The sequence below is a fragment of the Bactrocera dorsalis genome, chromosome 5 (genome assembly GCF_023373825.1).
Source record: "Bactrocera dorsalis isolate Fly_Bdor chromosome 5, ASM2337382v1, whole genome shotgun sequence".
Taxonomy (NCBI): Eukaryota; Metazoa; Arthropoda; class Insecta; order Diptera; family Tephritidae; genus Bactrocera; species Bactrocera dorsalis.
In genome coordinates, this window is record NC_064307.1 from 45,131,504 (window position 1) to 45,153,605 (window position 22,102).

The 22,102-nt window shown below is 40.5% G+C and overlaps 3 protein-coding genes across 3 annotated transcripts; 1 reads left to right on the plus strand and 2 right to left on the minus strand.

Annotated features, from left to right (window-relative positions):
* Nucleotides 1-6,655: 6,655 nt before the first annotated feature.
* LOC105223593 (uncharacterized) lies at nt 6,656-8,125 on the plus strand. Its single transcript, XM_011201348.4, has 4 exons — nt 6,656-6,813; nt 6,896-7,303; nt 7,362-7,546; nt 7,611-8,125. The coding sequence occupies exons 1-4, from the start codon at nt 6,790-6,792 to the stop codon at nt 7,798-7,800; spliced, it is 807 nt and encodes a 268-aa protein (XP_011199650.1). The 5' UTR covers nt 6,656-6,789; the 3' UTR covers nt 7,801-8,125.
* A 1,775-nt stretch (nt 8,126-9,900) lies between these two features.
* Nucleotides 9,901-16,505, minus strand: LOC105223594 (uncharacterized). Its single transcript, XM_049457905.1, has 4 exons — nt 16,351-16,505; nt 10,690-10,801; nt 10,152-10,617; nt 9,901-10,096 (listed from the first exon to the last, which is right to left on the minus strand). The coding sequence occupies exons 1-4, from the start codon at nt 16,393-16,395 to the stop codon at nt 9,985-9,987; spliced, it is 735 nt and encodes a 244-aa protein (XP_049313862.1). The 5' UTR covers nt 16,396-16,505; the 3' UTR covers nt 9,901-9,984.
* Nucleotides 16,506-19,685: 3,180 nt separating this feature from the next.
* On the minus strand, nt 19,686-20,893 carry LOC105223595 (mucin-2). The gene is made up of 4 exons (XM_011201350.3): nt 20,812-20,893; nt 20,627-20,744; nt 19,944-20,568; nt 19,686-19,886 (listed from the first exon to the last, which is right to left on the minus strand). Exons 1-4 carry the CDS (start codon nt 20,824-20,826, stop codon nt 19,757-19,759), a joined length of 888 nt encoding a protein of 295 aa, XP_011199652.3. The 5' UTR covers nt 20,827-20,893; the 3' UTR covers nt 19,686-19,756.
* Nucleotides 20,894-22,102: the final 1,209 nt, after the last annotated feature.

Sequence of the window (22,102 nt, forward strand, 5' to 3'; positions counted from 1 at the left end):
TGTTGGTGGTGTTAATGCTAGTTCCTAAATAGACGAAATTATCTACAACTTCAAAGTTATGACTGTCAACAGTGACGTGAGAGCCAAGTCGCGAGTGCGACGACTGTTTGTTTGATGACAGGAGATATTTTGTCTTGCCCTCGTTCACTGCCAGACCCATTTGCGTTGCTTCTTTGTTCAGTCTGGAGAAAGCAGAACTAACGGCGCGGGTGTTGTGGCCGATGATATCAATATCATCAGCATACGCCAGCAGCTGTACACTCTTATAAAAGATTGTACCTGCTCGATTAAGTTCTGCAGCTTGAATAATTTTCTCCAGCAGCAGATTGAAGAAGTCGCATGATAGGGAGTCGCCTTGTCTGAAACCTCGTTTGGTATCGAACGGCTCGGAGAGGTCCTTCCCGATCCTGACGGAGCTTTTCGTGTTGCTCAACGTCAGTTTACACAGCCGTATTAGTTTTGCGGGGATACCAAATTCAGACATCGCGGCATAAGGGCAGCTCCTTTTCGTGCTGTTGAAAGCAGCTTTGATATCGACGAAGAGGTGGTGTGTGTCGATTCTCTTTTCACGGGTCTTTTCCAAGATTTGGCGCATGGTGAATATCTGGTCGGTTGTTGATTTACCAGGTCTGAAGCCACACTGATAAGGTCCAATCAGTTTGTTGACGGTGGGCTTTAATCTTTCACACAATACGCTCGACAGAACCTTATATGCGATGTTGAGGAGGCTAATCCCACGGTAGTTGGCGCAGATTGTGGGGTCTCCTTTTTTATGGATTGGGCATAGCACACTTAAATTCCAATCGTTGGGCATACTTTCGTCCGACCATATTTTGCAAAGAAGCTGATGCATGCACCTTATCAGCTCTTCGACGCCGTGTTTGAATAGCTCGGCCGGCAATCCATCGGCCCCTGCCGCTCTGTTGTTTTTCAGGCGGGCAATTGCTATTCGAATTTCTTATGGTCGGGCAATGGAACGTCTGCTCCATCGCCATCGATTGGGGTATCGGGTTCGTCTTCTCCTGGTGTTGTGTGTTCACTGCCATTCAGCAGGCTGGAGAAGTGTTTCCTCCATAATTTAAGTATGCTCTGGGCATCGGCGACTAGATCACCTTGGGGGTTCTACAAGAGTATGCTCCGGTCTTGAAACCTTCTGTAAGCCGCCGCATCTTTTCGTAGAATTTTCGAGCATTACCCCTGTCGGCCAGCTTATCAAGCTCTTCGTACTCACGCATTTCGTCCTCTTTCTTTTTCTGTCTACAAATGCGTTTCGCTTCCCTCTTCAACTCTCGTTATCTATCCCATCCCGCACGTGTTGTGGTCGATCGTAACGTTGCGAGGTAGGCAGCCTGTTTTCTCCGCTGCGAGACGGCACTCCTCGTCGTACCAGCTGTTCTTTTGCACTTTCCGAAAACCAATGGTTTCGGTTGCAGCTGTACGTAAGGAGTTTGAAATGCCGTCCCACAGTTCCCGTATACCGAGTTGTTGACGAGTGCTCTCAGAGAGCAGGAGTGCAAGCCGAGTAGAAAAACGTTCGGCCGTCTGTTGTGATTGCAGCTTCTCGACGTCGAACCTTCCTTGTGTTTGTTGGCGTGCATTTTTTGATGCACAGAGGCGGGTGCGAATCTTAGCTGCAACAAGATAGTGGTCCGAGTCGATGTTAGGACCTCGGAGCGCACGCACATCTAAAACACTGGAGACGTGTCTTCCGTCTATCACAACTTGATCGATCTGGTTGGTAGTTTTTCGATCCGCAGACAGCTAGGTAGCTTGATGAATCTTCTTATGCTGGAATCTAGTACTACAGATAACCATATTTCGGGCCCCGGCGAAGTCGATTAGCCTCAACTCATTTGGGGATGTTTCCTCGTGGAGGCTGAATTTACCGACCGTAGGGCCAAGGATACCTTCTTTGCCCATCCTGGCGTTAAAGTCGCCAAACACGATTTTAACATCATGGCAGGGCATCTCTCATAAGTGCGCTCCAAGCACTCATAAAAGGCATCTTTGGTCACATCGTCCTTCTCTTCCGTCGAGGCGTGGCGCAAATCAGCGATATGTTGAAGAATCTCGCTTTGATGCGGATTGTGGCCAGACGTTCATTCACCGGGGTGAATGATAGTACTCGGCGCCGGAGTCTCTCTCCCACCACGAATCCCACACCAAACCTGCGCTCCTTTATATGGCCACTGTAGTAAATGCCACAAGGACCTACTCGTCTCTGTCCTTATCCCGTCCATTGCATTTCTTGGACGGCGGTGACAGCCTTTGTTTTCACGAGGACATCAACCAGCTGGGCAGCGGCACCTTCCCAATTAAGGGACCGGACATTCCAGGTGCATGCCCTCAATTCGTAGTCCTTATTTCGTTTGCCATGGTCGTCATCAAAAGAGGGGTCTCTCATCGGAGGCTGATCAGAGAACTTTCCTCACTTGCGTGAACTTCTACACATGACTCCATCCTCCAAACACAAACATACTAACACTTAAAACGCAATAACTTCACTTCCAGTCTATGAAATGTCATTAAATTCTCATTGGACAATCGATGAAGATAGCAGACTCTAACGCATCAGTCGACATATATGTACATGGTGCCACCAGGGGGCGCTAGGGGGGACTGTCAAGGAAACTGGCTGTCTATGCTTTATTCTGGGTTTTTTTCTTCTAAATTTGCATATCTTGAACTACATAAAGAACCCTGTGCTTGATGCCGTGAAGCTCATCGGTTTACTGCAACTAAACAGTACAGTCTATTTAACCAGAAGATTCTCAGGCAAAACAAATTGAGTTATCGTGTTGTGAGATTTTACACCTTCGCGATATCATTAAAGTAAACACCTTTAATTCAGTATTCAATATTATTGAAATAAGTAAGACCAGTGGTGTTGTGATGAATAGTACAAGGCTTCAAAAGTCAGAGCATTTTGGACTCCAACAGCGTTGTTGACTGTCATAACTTCCAAGAATTTCATTTATTTGAGAAACGGAATGAAAAATCTAAAATATATCGAAAGACATGAATGCTAGATCTAAATTGAGGACCCGAATAATCAAGTCTAATAGTGATTAGATCTAGTTTCTAATTTAAAAGTGTTTCACAATAAAGAAACATCTCACACACATTTTCTACGGTATTTTTGTTTGTAACAGAATCTAGGATCTTTGATACCAAAAAATTTCAGAAATTTTAATTAGAAGGGTGTTCAGTGCTTTCATAGTCAAAATAAAGAATTTCTGTTTTAATCAGGATAACGAATGATCAGCTAAGTGCCGTATTTTATCATAAATGTCTATTGGGCGACTCTTCTTCGTTGGACCAGTAAGGACGATGGTCTATTCCAGGTGAATGCCTTGAAGCCCTTATTATGCTCAAACATCTTGGTTTCAATAAGATTAATTGAAGCCAACGTTGAATTAAGATTATCTTTGAATTCTATTATGGACGCTCAAAATAAAAGTTAGCGCTCACATCGGATGGTTCCTCTTCTGTGCAAATTTCTTCCCTGACGAATTGATCCACCTAGCGTGGAGAGAAGATTTTCAACTTATAGCCACTGAAAGTTTAAGAATTCTTGCAGAGCAGCCTAGAGTTTTACTCACGCTTTTGAAAGTATCTGAAAGTTAGTGAGTATTGATCACATCATCATAACAGTCGTTCTGATTAATGAGTTTTTGTGGAGTGAAATTTTCTTGAATTGATTTCGAATGGATGACTCTTGAAGATGAAATAATGGGTGAAGGGCTAAGAAGGTGTTTGGCTCAGATGATTGACTATTAAAGCTAACAACGTCTTAGGGGCCCTTGAAGTAAAATTCGTCCAGCTAAATTAGATTCCACCAAGGCTTACCTTCTTAATTATGTAACTACCTGATATTATTATATATAAATTTTCCCTAAGTTCAATCATTTTTCATACTAATATTGATTTTACAATGCACATCACAGATATATATACTATACCACACATTAATACATAACGTACCCATTCAGTCTTTGCTGCCAAAGTCATCAACAAATTCCCCCAGAATCATCCTCTGGTCCTCCCTGAAACGGAAAACGAAAGGGTAAACAACAATTGGCATTCATTCAACGCAAAAACTTATCTATTCGATGAAGCGACCAACCATGATGCATCCATCATCTCGCCACCGCACCGCAACACCAACAAATAGTTGCATGCAACAATACAGCATGCCACACTGCCCACACTTCGGCTCCAGTGCAGACGAAAGCAGAATCGGAAAATCGCAAAATAAGTTAATTCATCAGAGTGTAGTCTAAAATCAACTCACCGCTCCTTCTACGCTTCCGTCGTGCGGCAGACTGGACACAAATCCGCGTGAATTGAAAACAATTTCGCTTTTGATAGATGCGTGTGAGATCTCGGGCAGATACCACTTGTGTATATGTGTATGTATGTATGTTATAGATAGACAAGGTTGTGTTTTCGTGCTTGAATCAACTTCAGTGTCAATATATCGAATGTCAGCACTCACCTGAAAACCTTCACCTCACCTAGTTATGAAACTTGTTCAGCACTTACACTCGCCCGCTCGCTGCTGCGGCCCGAGCTTTACTGAAGAATTCGGTTCGGAAATTTATGAGTTCACATCAAGCATACTTGTAGCTGAGCGAACCTGCTGCATGTCCATCCACTCCTCATTCACTTCTTCAATAGCCATAGCTCTCAATTACACTGCCAAGTCATTCGGTATATATAAGAGTTTTGAATTCTTTAGACTTAAAACTTGTGACACTCAGAGAAAACTGTTATACAAAAAAAAAGAGTAGAAGTTTTATGTATCCAAGAAAATTTGGGTATTCCCGAGAAAAAAATCTCTCTAACTAGGAAAACTTGAGATACTATCTACATACAAGCAAAATACAAAAGAATATCCAAAAGAAGAGTTTATATGTGTAGTCAGTAGTAAACAGATGCTCTAAAGTTTTTCCTTCTTCAATAGCAACGGCGTTTAGTACCAGGAGATATAAAGTGGATTCTTATAATAGCGGCGAGCCACCTAATATTTTAGCTGCTATATAAATTAATATCTTTTATGATATGGCTTCAGTAAAATAAATTATTGCAAAATCAAATATTCCATTGACTGTCTTAAAGTTGGAAATGAAGAAACCCTAAGTTCTGATTCAGATATCGCTCCCAACATTTCCTGGAATACCTTGAGGCTGCAGATTCGTTACCTTTCGTATATAAATGAATTGGCATTGTTGGAACCCGTTCAGGCAGATAGAATTCAATATGTTTAAAAAAAGATACTTAACATTGAAGAATATATGGTAAAATTCCAAAATGTAGATCTATAACATATACATATATTAATTTGTTGAATTTAATTATGTATATGCATACACTGATCTATTGTATATATTGGATCAGTACTTTTCGCCCATTGCTTATTAGTTTCGAGCACAAAATCGCACCAAAATATCTCAAACTTTTGGAGAAAAGACGTCGAGTACAAGTCTTCAAAGTGATGCTTAACGAACGTAGCTTGGGATGCTTCACTTACTAAATGCTTCATTACTAGTGACAAGACGTGGGCTTACGAATCTGACGTCCAAACTGTCCAACAATCTATCGAATAATGCTTTCCAACTTTAAGATATTTAAGTAGTTTAACCGCTGGAGCTAGTACAACTATTGTGAGGAGCGTCAAAATCAAACCATTGACACGTCTCACACGTTTTTCGGGTGAAGGGGTGGATAATACCTTCCGCATCATCGGTGCTATCGTCACAGCAGCGGTATGTGTCAAAATTCGTTCAAAGAATGTGTGTTCAGCGTCGTTTTCTGTCGCGTTGTTGTATAGGCATGACGGCTCTTCGAGTTTTGCCATTCTATTTATGTAGGTAGTTTTTAAAGTATCCGTGACCGGATAACAGCTGGGTTGGGTAAAGACCTATCTCTCCGGATTTATGGCTTCTCCATGAGTGTACATCTTTTACAAGTCTGGCCGACCATCTGCCGCGACTTTTAGAATCCCATCATTCTGCCATATACGTCTCACACTTTGTAATATTAAATAATGCCTCTTTACGATCCGCCTTCTCTTTCGCAGAAAGCTATATTGGTGGTTTTGAATTCTGGTGCTCTCGTGCGAAGAATACTGTCCATAGTTTGTACCATTGAATTATAAGAGTGACTCTTTTTCGTATTGAGCACGAACGATAGAAAATTTTAGAAAGCGAAATTGCGACAGTTTCATCCCATTAGTTTTTGGAGTGAATTTCAAAGTAAAATACTTTAGGTTTTGATGTCATAAAGCAAAGTAAGGGACTTTGTCTACATTACTAAGAAAGTTTCAAATCTGGGTTGTCATACTTCATACTTCATGAATAATGATGATTGAACAAAAATGTTCTGTAAAGTCTTAATTCTTTGTAAGCAATAACAGTAAAATTATATTAATGTGTTGGATAGTTTTACTATTATTATTTGCGATATTAAACGTTTAGTGAACGTTTTAGAATATTACCTTGATGTCGAACCAGATATTTATATATATTTAAATATTTACCCGGTTTATTACTAGATAAATTAGATCTAGCAGACTGTGTACTCCCTCACAAACTAATCAAATTCTTCTAAATGACTTGATAAGATAACTCAATCGTGTTCGAAGCAAACTATTTAAAAGGCGACATCACTAACTAATTTCCAGTTGAATTGTGTTGTCAGCGGATTTGTATTGCGAAAATTGAAAAATTGTTGGAAAAGAAATACTAATACTTAAATAATCTAAATCGAGTTCAAAAATATTTCAATATGTTCAAATTAATTTCGAAAAGTGTAAGTGAGAAATTCACAGTGTCTTCGAGGCCTTTCGTCTAGTATTACTCTAATTTTAATAATGTAATTTTTTTGCTTTTAGTGTGTGTCCGCCATTTTTCTACTTCTTCTGTTCTCCGATTCGCCGAATTACGCTTCCGCTGCCTGCAATACCTGCTCTGTTCAGACTAATTTAGCCTGCGTTTCGAAAACGGAGTTCTCAGTGTGCGTTAATGGCTTACCAACGGGAACGGCGTCTGCTTGCCCCACCGGATATATTTGCTCGACAACTGCGGCCAGCATCTGCGTATCGAGTACTGGTACGAGTATAGTTGGCGATTGTGAGGAATGCAATACCTGTGATTCCTCCCATACCTTTGCCTGCACTGGCATACGGACGTATCGCCTTTGTTTAGGCACAGACGACATGAGTGATTTGGGTGGCAGCTGTGCGCCCTATCATGTATGTAATATCGACTATCCGTACATATGCGGCAATGAAACCTTGGGGGTCAGTTTCTAAGCGATAGTGAAAAAATTATTATTGAATTTGCGATTTCTCTATACAGATTACACCCACATGTTCGACTGCTGATCAAACAGATACCACAACAACAACTGAGAGTACCACAACGACGATTACGACGACTACTTCAGGTTCGGTAATCGTAACTGATCCAGTTGCATATTGCCAAACCTTACAACAAAGTGGTCGCTTTCCAGTCGGTAATGAACTTTCGACAACCTGTAAACAGTGAGTTGTTTTTAATGCTTCTACTTTTAGTTGGTTATATAAGTTTGTCTTCTCTCCGTTTTAGGTATGTCTACTGTTTCGTAAATAACAGCGTTTGGAGTGGCGTACTCTACTACTGCCCGGGTGATACTTATTTCGATAGTACTACACGATATTGTTCACCAACCATACCGACCCGTTGCAACAGTTCAGAACGGTCATTGTATCTGAGAGGTTATGAAATAGATTTCGATGATGGAGAAACAATCGAATGAATAATACCGAATGTGAGAAGTTACACAGTTGAGCAGTTATAAATATAATATGAGGTCGAGGAATTTTGTAAAGGAGGGAAAAATTCACAGTAGCAGTACTTGTTGCCGAAACTGTCATAAACTACGTAATTCTGTACTCTCTCACAAAGGCTATTCACTTTTATATTTTTTTTAGTTAAAATTAAGTTAGGCTAGGTACCTAACACTAACCTAACCTAAAGTACCACGTATGCATTTAGATAAATATGAACAATTTGAATCAATATTTTAGAAAAAATTTAGGAAATAACAATTTACAATAAAAAAGAAAAAGGAAGCAATTAAATTTCTTTCATATATGACATATAGTTATGTAAGTGTTTGAAGTTTTTGATATATTGTATAGTATTGTATAGTCGGAAGAAATGAGATAACTTTCTAAATTCTCCGTTTCCTGAAAACAGATTTAATGTTAGTGAAACCAGAAAAGAACGAAGTTGATCTTCAAATTTGTTGAATCTAGCGCACCCTGGAGGCGCCATCTATATGTCGACTGGTCCGGTAGAATTTGCTATCTTTATCGACTGTCCAGTGAGAATTTCATGATATTTCATCGATTTGAAATGAAGCTATGTATTGCATTTTAAGTGTCAGTATGTTTGTGTCTTCGGTGAGAAAATGAGCCCAAAGAACAAAGAGCCAATATTAAATTTTGTTTTAAAATTGGTAAAACTTTTACCGAAACGTTTTAATTGATGAAACAAGTTTATGCGATGATTGCCTATCCCGTAGCAGAGTGCTCGAGAGGTTTCAACGTTTTCAAAGTGGTCGTGAGGACATACATAAATGACGATCAACATGTGGGCCAATCCAAATCTGTGATCAGCGGGAATTCCATCAAAACTGTGCGTGAATTCATCAAAAATCAGCCGAAATCATATTGAAATTCATGGAAATGGAATTGAATATCTCCAAGACATCAATTTATCGCATTTTTGGTGTGTGCACGGTTTGCTCCGCACAAATTAACATTTGTGACCGATTATTTGACCAAAAATCAAATTTTAAACAATAACCACTCCTCGTATACATCTCATATGGCAACGTGTCACTTCTTCCTTTTCGAAAAAATTTATTTGCCCATGCAAGGAAAGCGTTATGCAGACGTAAAGGCCATTCAAAATGCTTGCACCGGCATACTGGCGGTCATACCGGCCAACGAGCTTAAACCTCGTTCGACATGCCTTTAGACCGTGAAAAAAGTTGTATTGAAGCAGAAGGAGACTATTTTGAATAAAATAAATTGATGCGACAATTCTGTTGGTCAAGGTGTTTCAGTTCTTGCGTCAATTTTATCTTGTAAGGATGTATTCCATGATCTTTTTACAAAATTAACCACAACGACGCCAAAGAGATGCCCAACGCTTGAGTACGACATGTGAGAGACTGATTTTGATCTTCTTAATTGATGCGCAATATCCTCGGTACCTAGAGGCTCCAACACTCTTGTCCCAATTTTGATAATTTCTGGAAATAAGGTGGTAAACTTCAAAACCACTATTCGTAAACAATTTTATCGTGTTATATTAATTACTTCTTGATTTTTTATACTGAAACAATCAAATTAAATTTATGATTGGGTTATATGGGAAGTTGGCGTTGTTGTAGCCCGAATTTGCCCATTTTCACATTGTAACATAGAATGTCAGAAGAAGAGCAAGTCCGAGATATGTGATTTCATCCAAAGGAAGGCGGTGCTACGCCCATCGCCTAATTTTTAATTCAAGCCCTCTCATATCATTTTACTGGCGTATTAAGTTATTGATTTATCGCGATGTTAACCATTTTTAATAGTACCGTTATTTGGAGAGTTGGCGGATTATCCTCCGATTTCATTCATTTTCATACTGTCGGTAGGAGTTTTTATAATATTTCCTCAAGCCAAGTCAGTGTCATCACAGTTCTATATCTTAAATTATTTCGTGACCTGGTAAGTGGTCCGATTACGCCCATCAACGAACTCTTTCTAACTTTTTTGTACCAAGTTTCATTATGATATTTTAAATTTTACTAAAGTCGGACGCTCATCCTGAAGAAAAGCAGAAATATAAAAAAACAAAATCCATTTTGACCAAATTCGACTTTTTTATTTCATTTAACATCACGTCGTTCTCACTGGCAGACCCTTTTTAATAAAACATTCATTCAAGTACAGTATGTTGGCTTATAAATAGTGCAAGCTTTAGATTCGATGCTGAAGTATGTGTTGGCAGGACACGAATACTCAACGCCTTTCGCATTCCGACAGTATATATATCTGAAAGAACAACACACATTAGCTTACAATTTCTTTGACTTACAATGGACTTTACCTTTTGCAATAGGGATCGTTTGGTATGGTTGGATAGAGACCACTCCGCGTTTGTTGGGCACAAACTTCATTTGGCGTCAATGGATATGTACTAGTTGGTGTTGTACTTTCTGTAGTGGGTGTAGTTGCTGTTGTCGTGTCAGTGGAAGAATCGACGACATCACACGTAACAGTATGTGTACCGGCGGTACTAACACAGACCGCATCACTCGTTGCGTCACAAACAAATCCACTGGGGCAATAACCCACTTGGCCGGTGGGATGCACAGCGCCATAACACATTTGGAATGTGGTGCGACTTAAGCATGCGAAGAGCGCATTAGCCTGAGCCGTGCATTGTCCGCAAAGTGATGTGGAACCACAACTGGGCGCCCGTGTTGCACTCGCTTGCAGACAGATGGCGTTATATTCGGTACATTCGAAGCCCTCCTTGCAGTGATAGAGCACGTCCATGTTGGGATTACTATCTGTTGAAAGGTGAATGTAGATTCGGTTTTTATTATTGGTAATAATATTTGATAAAGTAAGATTAGGTTTACCCCCAAAGCAGAGATAGAAAGATGTTGAATTGATGCAGGCGACTTGGTTATCCTGACAGACGTTGCACGCAGCGCTTGTTGACTCGATGAAGAAGTATATGCAGATTGTTACCTGGTAATGTACATATATGGTTAAGAAGAAACGATTATTTTATTAGAAGTAGTAAAAGAAATCGGTGTGTGTCCAAGCATAAACAACAACTTGATTTTGATAAGATATGATATAAAAGATTGAGTTATACATATATGTATACGGTATGGAGTCAGCAGGAAATTCGTATATCACTAAATTATTTACATGAAGGAAAGAGGAGATACTTAACCGATTTTAGCACCTGACCACGTCATTTTCTGGAATATATTAACCGTTTATTCTTCTTCTTCTTAATTGGCGTAGACACCGCTTACGCGATTATAGCCGAGTTAACAACCGCGCGCCAGTCGTTTCTTCTTTTCGCTACGTGGCGCCAATTGGATATTCCAAGCGAAGCCAGGTCCTTCTCCACTTGGTCCTTCCAACGGAGTGGAGGTCTTCCTCTTCCTCTGCTTCCCCCGGCGGGTACTGCGTCGAATACTTTCAGAGCTGGAGTGTTTTCATCCATCCGGACAACATGACCTAGCCAGCGTAGCCGCTGTCTTTTAATTCGCTGAACTATGTCAATGTCGTCGTATATCTCGTACAGCTCATCGTTCCATCGAATGCGATATTCGCCGTGGCCAACGCGCAAAGGACCATAAATCTTTCGCAGAATTTTTCTCTCGAAAACTCGCAGCGTCGACTCATCCGCTGTTGACATCGTCCAAGCCTCTGCACCATATAGCAGGACGGGGATTATGAGAGACTTATAGAGTTTGGTTTTTGTCTGTCGAGAGAGGACTTTGCTTCTCAATTGCCTACTCAGTCCGAAGTAGCACCTGTTGGCAAGAGTTATCCTGCGTTGGATTTCTAGGCTGACATTGTTGGTGGTGTTTACGCTGGTTCCAAGATAGACGAAATTATCTACAACTTCAAAGTTATGACTGTCAACAGTGACGTGAGTGCCAAGTCGCGAGTGCGACGACTGTTTGTTTGATGACAGGAGATATTTCGTCTTGCCCTCGTTCACTGCCAGACCCATTCGTTTTGCTTCCTTGTCCAGTCTGGAGAAAGCAGAACTAACGGCACGGGTGTTGAGGCCGATGATATCAATATCATCGGCATACGCCAGCAGCTGTACACTCTTATAGAAGATTGTACCCGCTCGATTAAGTTCTGCAGCTCGAACTATTTTCTCCAGCAGCAGATTGAAAAAGTCGCACGATAGGGAGTCGCCTTGTCTGAAACCTCGTTTGGTATCGAACGGCTCGGAGAGGTTCATCCCGATCCTGACGGAGCTTCTGGTGCCGCTCAACGTCAGTTTACACAGCCGTATCAGTTTTGCGGGGATACCAAATTCAGACATCGCGGCATAAAGGCAGCCCCTTTTCGTGCTGTCGAAAGCAGCTTTGAAATCGACGAAGAGGTGGTGTGTGTCGATTCTCCTTTCACGGGTCTTTTCCAAGATTTGGCGCATGGTGAATATCTGGTCAGTTGTTGATTTGCCAGGTCTAAAGCCACACTGATAAGGTCCAATCAGTTCGTTGACGGTGGGCTTTAATCTTTCACACAATACGCTCGATAGAACCTTATATGCGATGTTGAGGAGGCTAATCCCACGGTAGTTGGCGCAGATTGTGGGGTCTCCTTTTTTATGGATTGGGCATAGCACACTTAAATTCCAGTCGTTGGGCATGCTTTCGTCCGACCATATTTTACAAAGAAGCTGATGCATGCTCCTTATCAGTTCTTCGCCGCCGTGTTTGAATAGCTCGGCCGGCAATCCATCGGCCCCTGCCGCTTTGTTGTTCTTCAGGCGGGTGATTGCTATTCGAACTTCTTCATGGTCGGGTAATGGAACGTCTGCTCCATCGTCATCGATTGGGGAATCGGGTTCGCCTTCTCCCGGTGTTGTGCTTTCACTGCCATTCAGCAGGCTAGAGAAGTGTTCCCTCCATAATTTAAGTATGCTCTGGGCATCGGTAACTAGATCACCTTTGGGGGTTCTACAAGAGTATGCTCCGGTCTTGAAACCTTCTGTAAGCCGCCGCATCTTTTCGTAGAATTTTCGAGCATTACCCCTGTCGGCCAGCTTATCGAGCTGTTCATACTCACGCATTTCGGCCTCTTTCTTCTTCTGTCTGCAAATGCGTCTCGCTTCCTTCTTCAACTCTCGGTATCTATCCCATCCCGCACGTGTTGTGGTCGATCGTAACGTTGCGAGGTAGGCAGCCTGTTTTCTCTCCGCTGCGACACGGCACTCCTCGTCGTACCAGCTGTTCTTTTGCACTTTCCGAAAACCAATGGTTTCGGTTGCAGCTGTACGTAAGGAGTTTGAAATGCCGTCCCACAGTTCCCTTATACCGAATTGTTGATGAGTGCTCTCAGAGAGCAGGAGTGCAAGCCGAGTAGAAAAACGTTCGGCTGTCTGTTGTGATTGCAGCTTCTCGACGTCGAACCTTCCTTGTGTTTGTTGGCGTGCGTTTTTTGCTGCACAGAGGCGGGTGCGAATTTTGGCTGCAACAATATAGTGGTCCGAGTCGATGTTAGGACCTCGGAGCGCACGCACATCTAAAACACTGGAGACGTGTCTTCCGTCTATCACAACATGATCGATCTGGTTGGTGGTTTTTCGATCCGGAGACAGCCAGGTAGCTTGATGTATCTTCTTATGCTGGAATCTAGTACTACAGATAACCATATTTCGGGCCCCGGCGAAGTCGATCAGCCTCAACCCATTTGGGGATGTTTCGTCGTGGAGGCTGAATTTACCGACCGTAGTGCCAAAGATACCTTCTTTGCCCACCCTGGCGTTAAAGTCGCCAAGCACGATTTTGACATCGTGGCGGGGGCATCTCTCATAAGTGCGCTCCAAGCACTCATAAAAGGCATCTTTGGTCACATCGTCCTTCTCTTCCGTCGGGGAGTGGGCGCAAATCAGCGATATGTTGAAGAACCTCGCTTTGATGCGGATTGTGGCTAGACGTTCATTCACCGCAGTGAATGATAGTACTCGGCGACGGAGTCTCTCTCCCACCACGAATCCAACACCAAACTTGCGCTCCTTTATATGGCCACTGTAGTAAATGTCACAAGGACCTACTCGTCTCTGTCCTTGTCCCGTCCATCGCATTTCTTGGACGGCGGTGATGTCAGCCTTTATTTTCACGAGGACATCAACCAGCTGGGCAGCGGCACCTTCCCAATTAAGGGACCGGACATTCCAGGTGCATGCCCTCAATTCGTAGTCCTTATTTCGTTTGCCATGGTCGTCATCAAAAGGGGGGTCACTCATCCGAGGCTTGTTGTTAATATTCGCTGGGGGTGTTTTTTTACGTGGCGGGTCCCAAACCCAGCGCACAACCCTATGCAGGGGATGTTTCGCCTTCTCACGTTAGCTCGCCTTCAAACGGATGTTCTTAGGCTACCCAGAGGATACTTGGTCAAAGACCGGAAGTCGTGAGCTGCTTGAGTCATATGCAAAAGAATCGTTTCTGGCCACTCCCAAGTGAATGGCGATCAGAGAACTTTCCTCACTTGCGTGAACTTCTACACATGACTCCATCCTTATTATTAGAATAAGATATTAGAATAAGAGATTATTAGAATAAGATATTTTGAAGATTGATCGATATTTTTCAATTATAGCCAAGGCACGCATTGAGGCTCTCACATTCGATGCCGTTAGCCTTTAAAAATTATGGTCGGACATCAACCAATATTTATTCAGAGGTGTTGCACTATGTTGCACTATTTTGTATTCCGATAACTTTATTGATGTTTTTTTACACATTGCAATAAGAAAGTATCTGATGAAGTTTAAAATTGTTGCAAAAGGGAAGTAGGCATGGTTATGTAGACCGGTTTCAGCTTCTTTACTGACAAAATTTGTGTTTCTGATATTTTTACCTTGATCCAAATTTTATATTCCAAATAAACTGAATTGCGATCCTCTGGTTGACGTTTTCCAAATCAAATAAATTTATATCAGGTACTACTATTAGCAAAAAATAGTAAGACTTTGTTTATAATTTTTAAAATTTAAATTTATTCTTCCAACTATATGGCGTCCCCCTCAAAGTAATCCTTCTAGGCCACAATACAATTGTGTCAACGTTTTTTCCAATTCTCGAAACATTTGTTAAAGTCAACTTCCGGGAAAGCCTTCAATGCGCTTAGTGACTCACATTTAATGTCTTCAGTTGACTCAAACCGGTTTCCCCGTAGCGGTAGTTAGAGTTTGCTGAATAGCCAGAAGTCAAACGGACCTAAGTCAGGAAATGCGGTAGTTGCGGCACGATATTGGTTGTAAATATGGCGAAAAACTCACGAAGAATTAATGCAGTATGCGACGATAAAAAAGCCACGAGTTATCGGCCCATGATTCCGGCCTCTTTTTACGAAAAGCTTCGCGCAAACGACGGTTAATACTCAAGTAGTATTGCTTGTTGACAGTTGGGCCGGTCGGAAGGAATTCAGAGTGCACCACACCTCGATAATCGAAGAAGCTGTCAACAGAACCTTGATATTTGACCTGTTATGACGTAGTTTTTTCGGCTTCTGCTCACCTTTGCTACCATTTCCGGGTCGCAAGCCTAAATCCAAGACTCATTGCCAATACTAATACGTTTTATGACATTCTGGTAGTCGGAAAGCAGTGGTTCACAGCCGTTAACGCGGCGCTATTTTTCGAAAACTATAAGTAATATTGGAACCAATCATGCTTTCACTTTACTAAGGTCCATATGATCTTTCAAAATGGTTTTCACTGATTATTCCGATATTCCAATGATAATCGTCGATTTTCAAGCACCAACTTCCTTATTTTATTGACGTGTTGATCATTAGTTCATCCTGATGGCCGTCGATGGTACGTTGTTGATGGTACGTCGTCAACGAGTTCTCGACGCTATTTGAATAATTTATGCCAAGCAAAAACATGGACTCCCGACCAACAATTACAATTTAGACCTTTTCCAACATTCTGAACGTTTCGGCACCACTAATTTGATTGCGCACACAAAATTTAATAAGAAGTTCTTCTTTGTTGAATAGTTTCACACATCGTAAAAATCGCCGTATACACTTTATGTACATCATAAACACAAAAAAAAATTCCTTTTTCTAGCACCTGTAAGTATTACCCTTTCTTGCTTGGCATATACATACTATATGTGTAGATAACTTTTTATCTTTCTTCATAACTTTTAGGTGTCATAGCAAAAGTTTGGTGAACAAATTTATTATATAAGTACGCCGTGCAACATATTTCGAGAGTTTAAATAAAATAAATTACTTTAATTGATGAATTTTCCCACATCATGATTTTTAGAGACTTCTCGGATAAAGTTTAGATTCCCTATGTTTTGTGGTCGTTAAAGTCGAAAGATGCTTATTTATAATATTTTACTAAAATGTGTTGAAAATATTAACTTTTAATAAATTTATTTCTATACACATATGAATAGTATGTAACATTTTTTTTAACAAGTAATTATAATTTTCACTTCAGAAAATTCACGAATTCGTACATACATATATGTACACTATATCACCGTCACCAAATAAAAACTAGTTCCACATACTTGCAAGATAACCATGAGCCATTTCTTTGGACCGCGTAAAGCCATATTTTTGTACTTTCACTCAAATTATATAAATTAGAAGTCACTGAAGAATTTTTAGAAATTTTCAAAAACACTTTTGAGTTCCCAAAAATGAAGAACTTAACTTTTCACAAGCTTTTTTTTCACTTGTATAACTTTTCTTAGCTAACGCGTCGCAACAACTGTTAGCGCAATGAACTTTGGATTTGCTTTTAAATGGGCCTCGGTATTATTCGTATGTTCGGAACATGTGCTCTCTGACAAGTTTGTCCATTTCTTCTCATCTGCAATTGTGTGTTGGTAACTATTTTTCGTGCTAATTGACTTGTTGATTTTTCTAATTTAACTCCCGAAAGCGTAAAGCTTATGAGTAAATAGAATTTAGATTAAGAGAATTTAGTTATTTGTGTATATATTAAATCAGGTAACAGTGGTAAAGTGGATTGGTGCGTGGCTACCAAATAGTTGGCAGTGGGTTTGCAAGACATTGTGGAGAGTTTTTTCTGTTTTTATGGAAGAGCTCAGCTCCCATAAAAATTGTCTGCGGGACTTCAAAACACTGGTAATACTTCGGTTGTTAAAATTAATTTCGAGGAGAATCTTTGAAAATATTTGTACTAAAAAATTAATATACCCTCTTTGTAGATCACATTTCTTCAGAATCTCTGATTTTCTTTTCAATTTAAAACGCTACTATTTACATACATCGCTTAATTTTATTTAGCCTCGCTGAACTACACTCAAAATCACTTATAATTTCAATCTGTCAACCGTAAAATTACCTTTTTTTTGATTGTGAAGTCTGATGACTGTATACAAATGTATTAAGATACGGAAAACCCGACGTAACAAAATTTAACTAATAATATTTAATGGCGTCGGAGTAATATGATTTTTTTATTTCTGGGCATACTGACTTGAAAGGGACAATCTAGTCGTAATAATTGAAGAACTGATTCTTTCCAGATTTGAATCCTATTCCCCGAGTTCAAACACTTCAAATGAAGGTATTACTCCAATTCGATTCTCCAAAGGTTTAGCTCTTGAAAATATTTTTGCTAAGACAGGGAATGCTAGAAAAACTATAAAGCCTCATGTGGTTTATATAACTAAATCTGGGTACTTCTAGAATCAAGATCGTTTATAATATAATATATTCAGGCGAAATAGGTTGTAATGTTATGCTTGAAACAAGAAAAAACGTTAACTTCGGCTGCACCGAACCTAATATACCCTTCACAAGTGCATTTCTTTTAGTAACTATGTGTTCAGTTTGTATGGAAGCTATTTGTTATAGTTATCTGATCTGAACAATTTTTTCGGAGATTATATTATTACCTTAAGCAGTAATCCATGTCAAATTGAGCATTTGATTCCGAACTTTTAGCTTGTATGGTAGCTATATGCTATAGTTAACCGATCTGAACAATTTCTTCAGAGACTACATTTTTGCCTTAGAAAATAATCTGTACCAAATTTCGTGAAGATACATTGTCAAATGTGATATTTTTCCATACAAGAACTTGATTCCGATCGTTCAGTTTGTATGGCAGCTATATATTATAGGACAGACAGACAGACGGACATGGATAAATCGACTTAGGTCGACATACTGATCATTTATATATATACTTTATAAGGTCTCCGACGCTTCCTTCTGGGTGTTACAAACTTCGTGACAAACTTAATATACCCTATTCAGGGTATAATGACTGCATACCGAGAAAGAAAAAAGTACACATTTACGTATGTATAGTATAGTAGGTGCTAACTGTACATATGTACTTTACTATGTTTACCTAACTATTTAAATTCTTAAGCGTGTGAAATTAAAGAGGCAGACATTCACTGCTTCTGTTGTCAAAATTAAGATAAAATTTAACTATTATCTGTTTGTTTGTGGAGATAATTTAGAAATAGCTTACTATCTAAGCATTATGAAGTAATCTCAGCATATTCAACTTGTAGGAATAAGTAGTTAATTTGTCGAAATACGAGGGCTACTACATTTTTACTTGAGTTTTATAGGCGTAGAAGTGCCCGTAGTGTCGAGAATATTGCTGGCACTAGCGCATCAATTGAAGAAGACCCAAACCAGTCTCTCACACATCGTTCTTAAGCGTTGGGCATCTCAGTGGCGAATTTACGGTTTGGTGCGGTTTATGGGCCGGCGGCGTCATTGGGCCGTACTTCTACCGTGATGATCAAGATTATGAATGGGAATCGCTTCCGCTCAATACTTTTGGCTCGAATTGGATGATATATGGACTTGGACAATATATGGTTCAAACAGAACGGCGCCACAAAACACACAACGAATGTCATAATGGATTTATTGAAAACCAAGTTTGGTGAACGTGTTATCTCTCGAAATGGCCCAGCTGATTGGCCGCCTCGGTCGATTTGACGCCGTTAGAATATTTTCTATGAAGCTACGTCAACTTTATGTTAAATGCCAACAAGCCAGCGTCGATTGATGTCCATTTTTGTATTTTCTTGATCTATTTGAGGCAACATTGCTGTCTTCGAAGAACAAAAGAACAAACAATTATTTTCAAAACTGTTTGAGACCTTCATAATTTTCATACCTTGAAAAATCTCTATAGCACGCTAACAATTATATAAGTTTGTGAGCAACTAAGGTAGTTTTAGGTTCGGGTTACGTCTACAACTACTTAATATCTATTCCAGTAAATTCGCGGCCAGCCAAAGGTGTACCTATAGCGAGATATTTCAATCTCAGTCTAGCAAAGCTGGGCAATGGAGGAGAATTAAAAGATAAATCCTTCTCGCCTTCCTTCATATAGCTGTGTAAACCTATTGGGCAGTGTCCAATCAGAACGCCTATAATTGTGGCGAGATTGGCTTTGGTAAGACGGTTCACTTCGTGTCAGAAAGATCTCGCAGTCGCACAAGTTATGGTTACTAAGCAGCGCTTGTTGAACCGACTCGACTCCAATCGGATGAAATCCAGCTCATCGGCTTAGCAGTTTTCAGCAATTCCGCTGTGGCCGGGCACCCATACTACTCAAAGATGGGAAAAGCCGGAAACTCTTACTAATAAGGTCATGCATCCTTCACTAGTTTTGAGCGAACAGTCAGCGTGCTCAGAGTCAGTATAGCCGCTCTCTAAAGGAGCTTGCACTCTGTACCAGTACATCAACTGGTGCTTTAATGACAGCCAATGGTCTGGTAATCTACAACTACAGTTGATGAAGAGCTCCCGATAGATGACTCTACCTTTGTAACCAATACTTTTGAATCATTTACTTAAAATAAGAATAATTTTTAAAGGAATATAAAGTTTACTCTTTGTATTTTAACTTCAGGAAGAGTAAAGTTATCTAAATATTTATCAAAAATATATATTTACATTTCCTTTATTTCAAACACAGCCGCTTGGTTTATTAGATTGACAGTTTCTTAATTTCGCATTAAAAAATTTCCCAGCAGGACACTGCATTATGTGCGCAGTAAAGCCCGAGCCCGAACCAGAGCTTGAGCAGTACAAGTAGCTGAAATAAATATGTAATAGATAAATAAAACACCGTTAACATTTTAATAATTCTCACGTGGCACAACTGTTGTCAGCGGGATTCGAATAACGGCCAACAAGTGTTTGACTTGCACAGAACTCCACTGGTGATGGATTGGTCGAAGGTGACACACTTGTTGAATCATTTGTTGAAACTGTAGTAGAAGTAGCAGACGGTTCTGCGGTGGTCCCTGGTTGTGTTGTAGTTGTGTTTATTGCTGGTGTAGGTTGTATAATTGCGGTTGTTGTAGTTGTATTAGCTGGTGGTGTGGGTTGTATAATTACAGTTGTTCCAGCTGACTCACTGCTTGGTGGCGCATCCACAGCCACACTTACATCACACATATCATTCGAATCCGTTAGGCATTCATTTACGCACGGCACTTTACCGGTCTGCGCCACCGATGTGCGACATACTTGACCGGTGGGACAGGACGCCCGTATATCGGTCAGCGCATACCCCATGCACATAGTGAATGTGGTCCGGCTGGTGCAGGTGAAACCACCATCCATAACATCGGCGCACTGACCGCATTGCTTGGTGTTGCCGCAGGCGGGTTCTATATTAGGATTACTACTGGGATCCATACATACTGGACCCAGTGCGGTACAGACCTCATCCTCATTCGGGCAGCTGTATTCTTCGCCTAAATTTGGCAAACCTGTTGAACTAGATTTATTATAACAGTTTTTTATGGAAATATGTAATTTTCTTCTTACCGCCGAAACAAAGATGAAATGTGTTGTTACTGGCGCAGGCGACGCCATTGCTATTGCAATTGTAACAAATCCCGGCGCTTTCGTGGAGTGTCAGTATGATAACATACACGGCAAAAAGCTGGTGAGAAAGAGTTCCTCTAATTTAATCTTTGAATAATTTTTTACTTCTCAAGATAATACTTTACCGCTATTTTAAACATGTTGGTCTTTGACTCTTTGACACACTAACGGTTTCGTTAAACTTGCTTGGGCTGACTAACTGTTTTCTGCTTGATGTTACTCGTTTTATGGGTATGGTATGAGCTTAACCCTTGCTTTGCTTTGTAGTTTATCGGACTTCTTACTTTTGGGCGGATTCGTATAAAGACAACAAGGTTATTTCTTCTGGAGCTCACCGTAAAACTCTGGTTGACCTCAAAGCATTAAAATAAAAAAAATCTCCTTTCTCCGCAGACTTAATCGAGAACTGATAAGTTGTAAGTTCTCTTCCCAAATTAGTCCAAATTGTCTACTACACACCTTATGAGGAAAGTGAATAAATTAGCAGCGAAAGATAGATTTTCTTTTAGAGCAAGTTATTGTTTTATAAATCCATTGAAAATTACAAATATATGACCGATGAATTGTCAGGAACTCTTTATCGGCTTCAGGTACTTGCTATTAAGGTAGCGATAAAATTAATGTTACGGAGAGCAGCCTCCTTCAGAGATGTGACTATCCGCTCTGATAGTAGAGCTGTGCTTGCTTGAGCTCATTAACCGGTTCAGGACTGGTTTAAGAACACCTAACCTCGTTATCCATGGCATCTAGTTGCTATGAAACTAACGATATGGTAAGAAAAGACACCCCGCTACCACGCGGGTCAATGCTTCTGTCTGCATCTGTGTTGTTACTGGATGGCTTGGCTTCACTTAAGATTGGTCAGCGCTGGTATTCTCTCGTTTCAGGCGCAAAGCTGACGATGTGGCAAGAAAAAGTACCCAAGCTCCGCTATCAGTAAAATAGGAAAGTGTCGGTGCCCCCCTCTCCTCCTTTGTTCTTCTACTTGATAGCTGGGCTTCGCGATAACTTGACTAGCGCTCTCTTTTGCTCAAGATCGATCATACGAGATCCAGTTGGTTCTTTACCCTCAGTAAGGCCAGCCTCTCTCTAGTTTGGCGGTTCTAACAGCCCATTGGCATATCGACGTTCATGGAAGAAAACGAAGAGGTAACATATCAACACTTCCTAAAAGATCGCTAAAAATTTAGGAACTGACACTAGCAGATAGCCCACCGAGAGATATATACATAATAAAGTGGGTATAAAAGTTAAACACTAATTGTGTTATCTATATCCATAGTTTTTATACCCTGAACAGGGCATATTAAGTTTGTGACGAAGTTTGTAACACCCAGAAGGAAGGGTTGGAGACCCCATAAAGTATATATAGAAATGATCAGTATGACGAGCTGTGTCGATTTAGCCATGTCCGTC

Excerpts from the sequence above, each read along its gene's own strand:
- LOC105223593 (XM_011201348.4), top strand. The coding sequence starts at position 6,790 with ATGTTCAAATTAATTTCGAAAAGT. Across the intron at positions 6,814-6,895 it reads TCAAATTAATTTCGAAAAGT|TGTGTGTCCGCCATTTTTCT; the intron begins GTAAGTGAGAAA and ends TTTTGCTTTTAG. Across the intron at positions 7,547-7,610 it reads CTTTCGACAACCTGTAAACA|GTATGTCTACTGTTTCGTAA; the intron begins GTGAGTTGTTTT and ends TCTCCGTTTTAG.
- LOC105223594 (XM_049457905.1), bottom strand. The coding sequence starts at position 16,395 with ATGGCTTTACGCGGTCCAAAGAAATGGCTCATGGTTATCTTGCAA. Across the intron at positions 10,618-10,689 it reads TTTCTATCTCTGCTTTGGGG|ATAGTAATCCCAACATGGAC; the intron begins GTAAACCTAATC and ends ACCTTTCAACAG. Across the intron at positions 10,097-10,151 it reads AACGATCCCTATTGCAAAAG|ATATATATACTGTCGGAATG; the intron begins GTAAAGTCCATT and ends TTGTTCTTTCAG.
- LOC105223595 (XM_011201350.3), bottom strand. Across the intron at positions 20,569-20,626 it reads ATTTCATCTTTGTTTCGGCG|GTTTGCCAAATTTAGGCGAA; the intron begins GTAAGAAGAAAA and ends CTAGTTCAACAG. Across the intron at positions 19,887-19,943 it reads GCTGACAACAGTTGTGCCAC|CTACTTGTACTGCTCAAGCT; the intron begins GTGAGAATTATT and ends TATTTATTTCAG.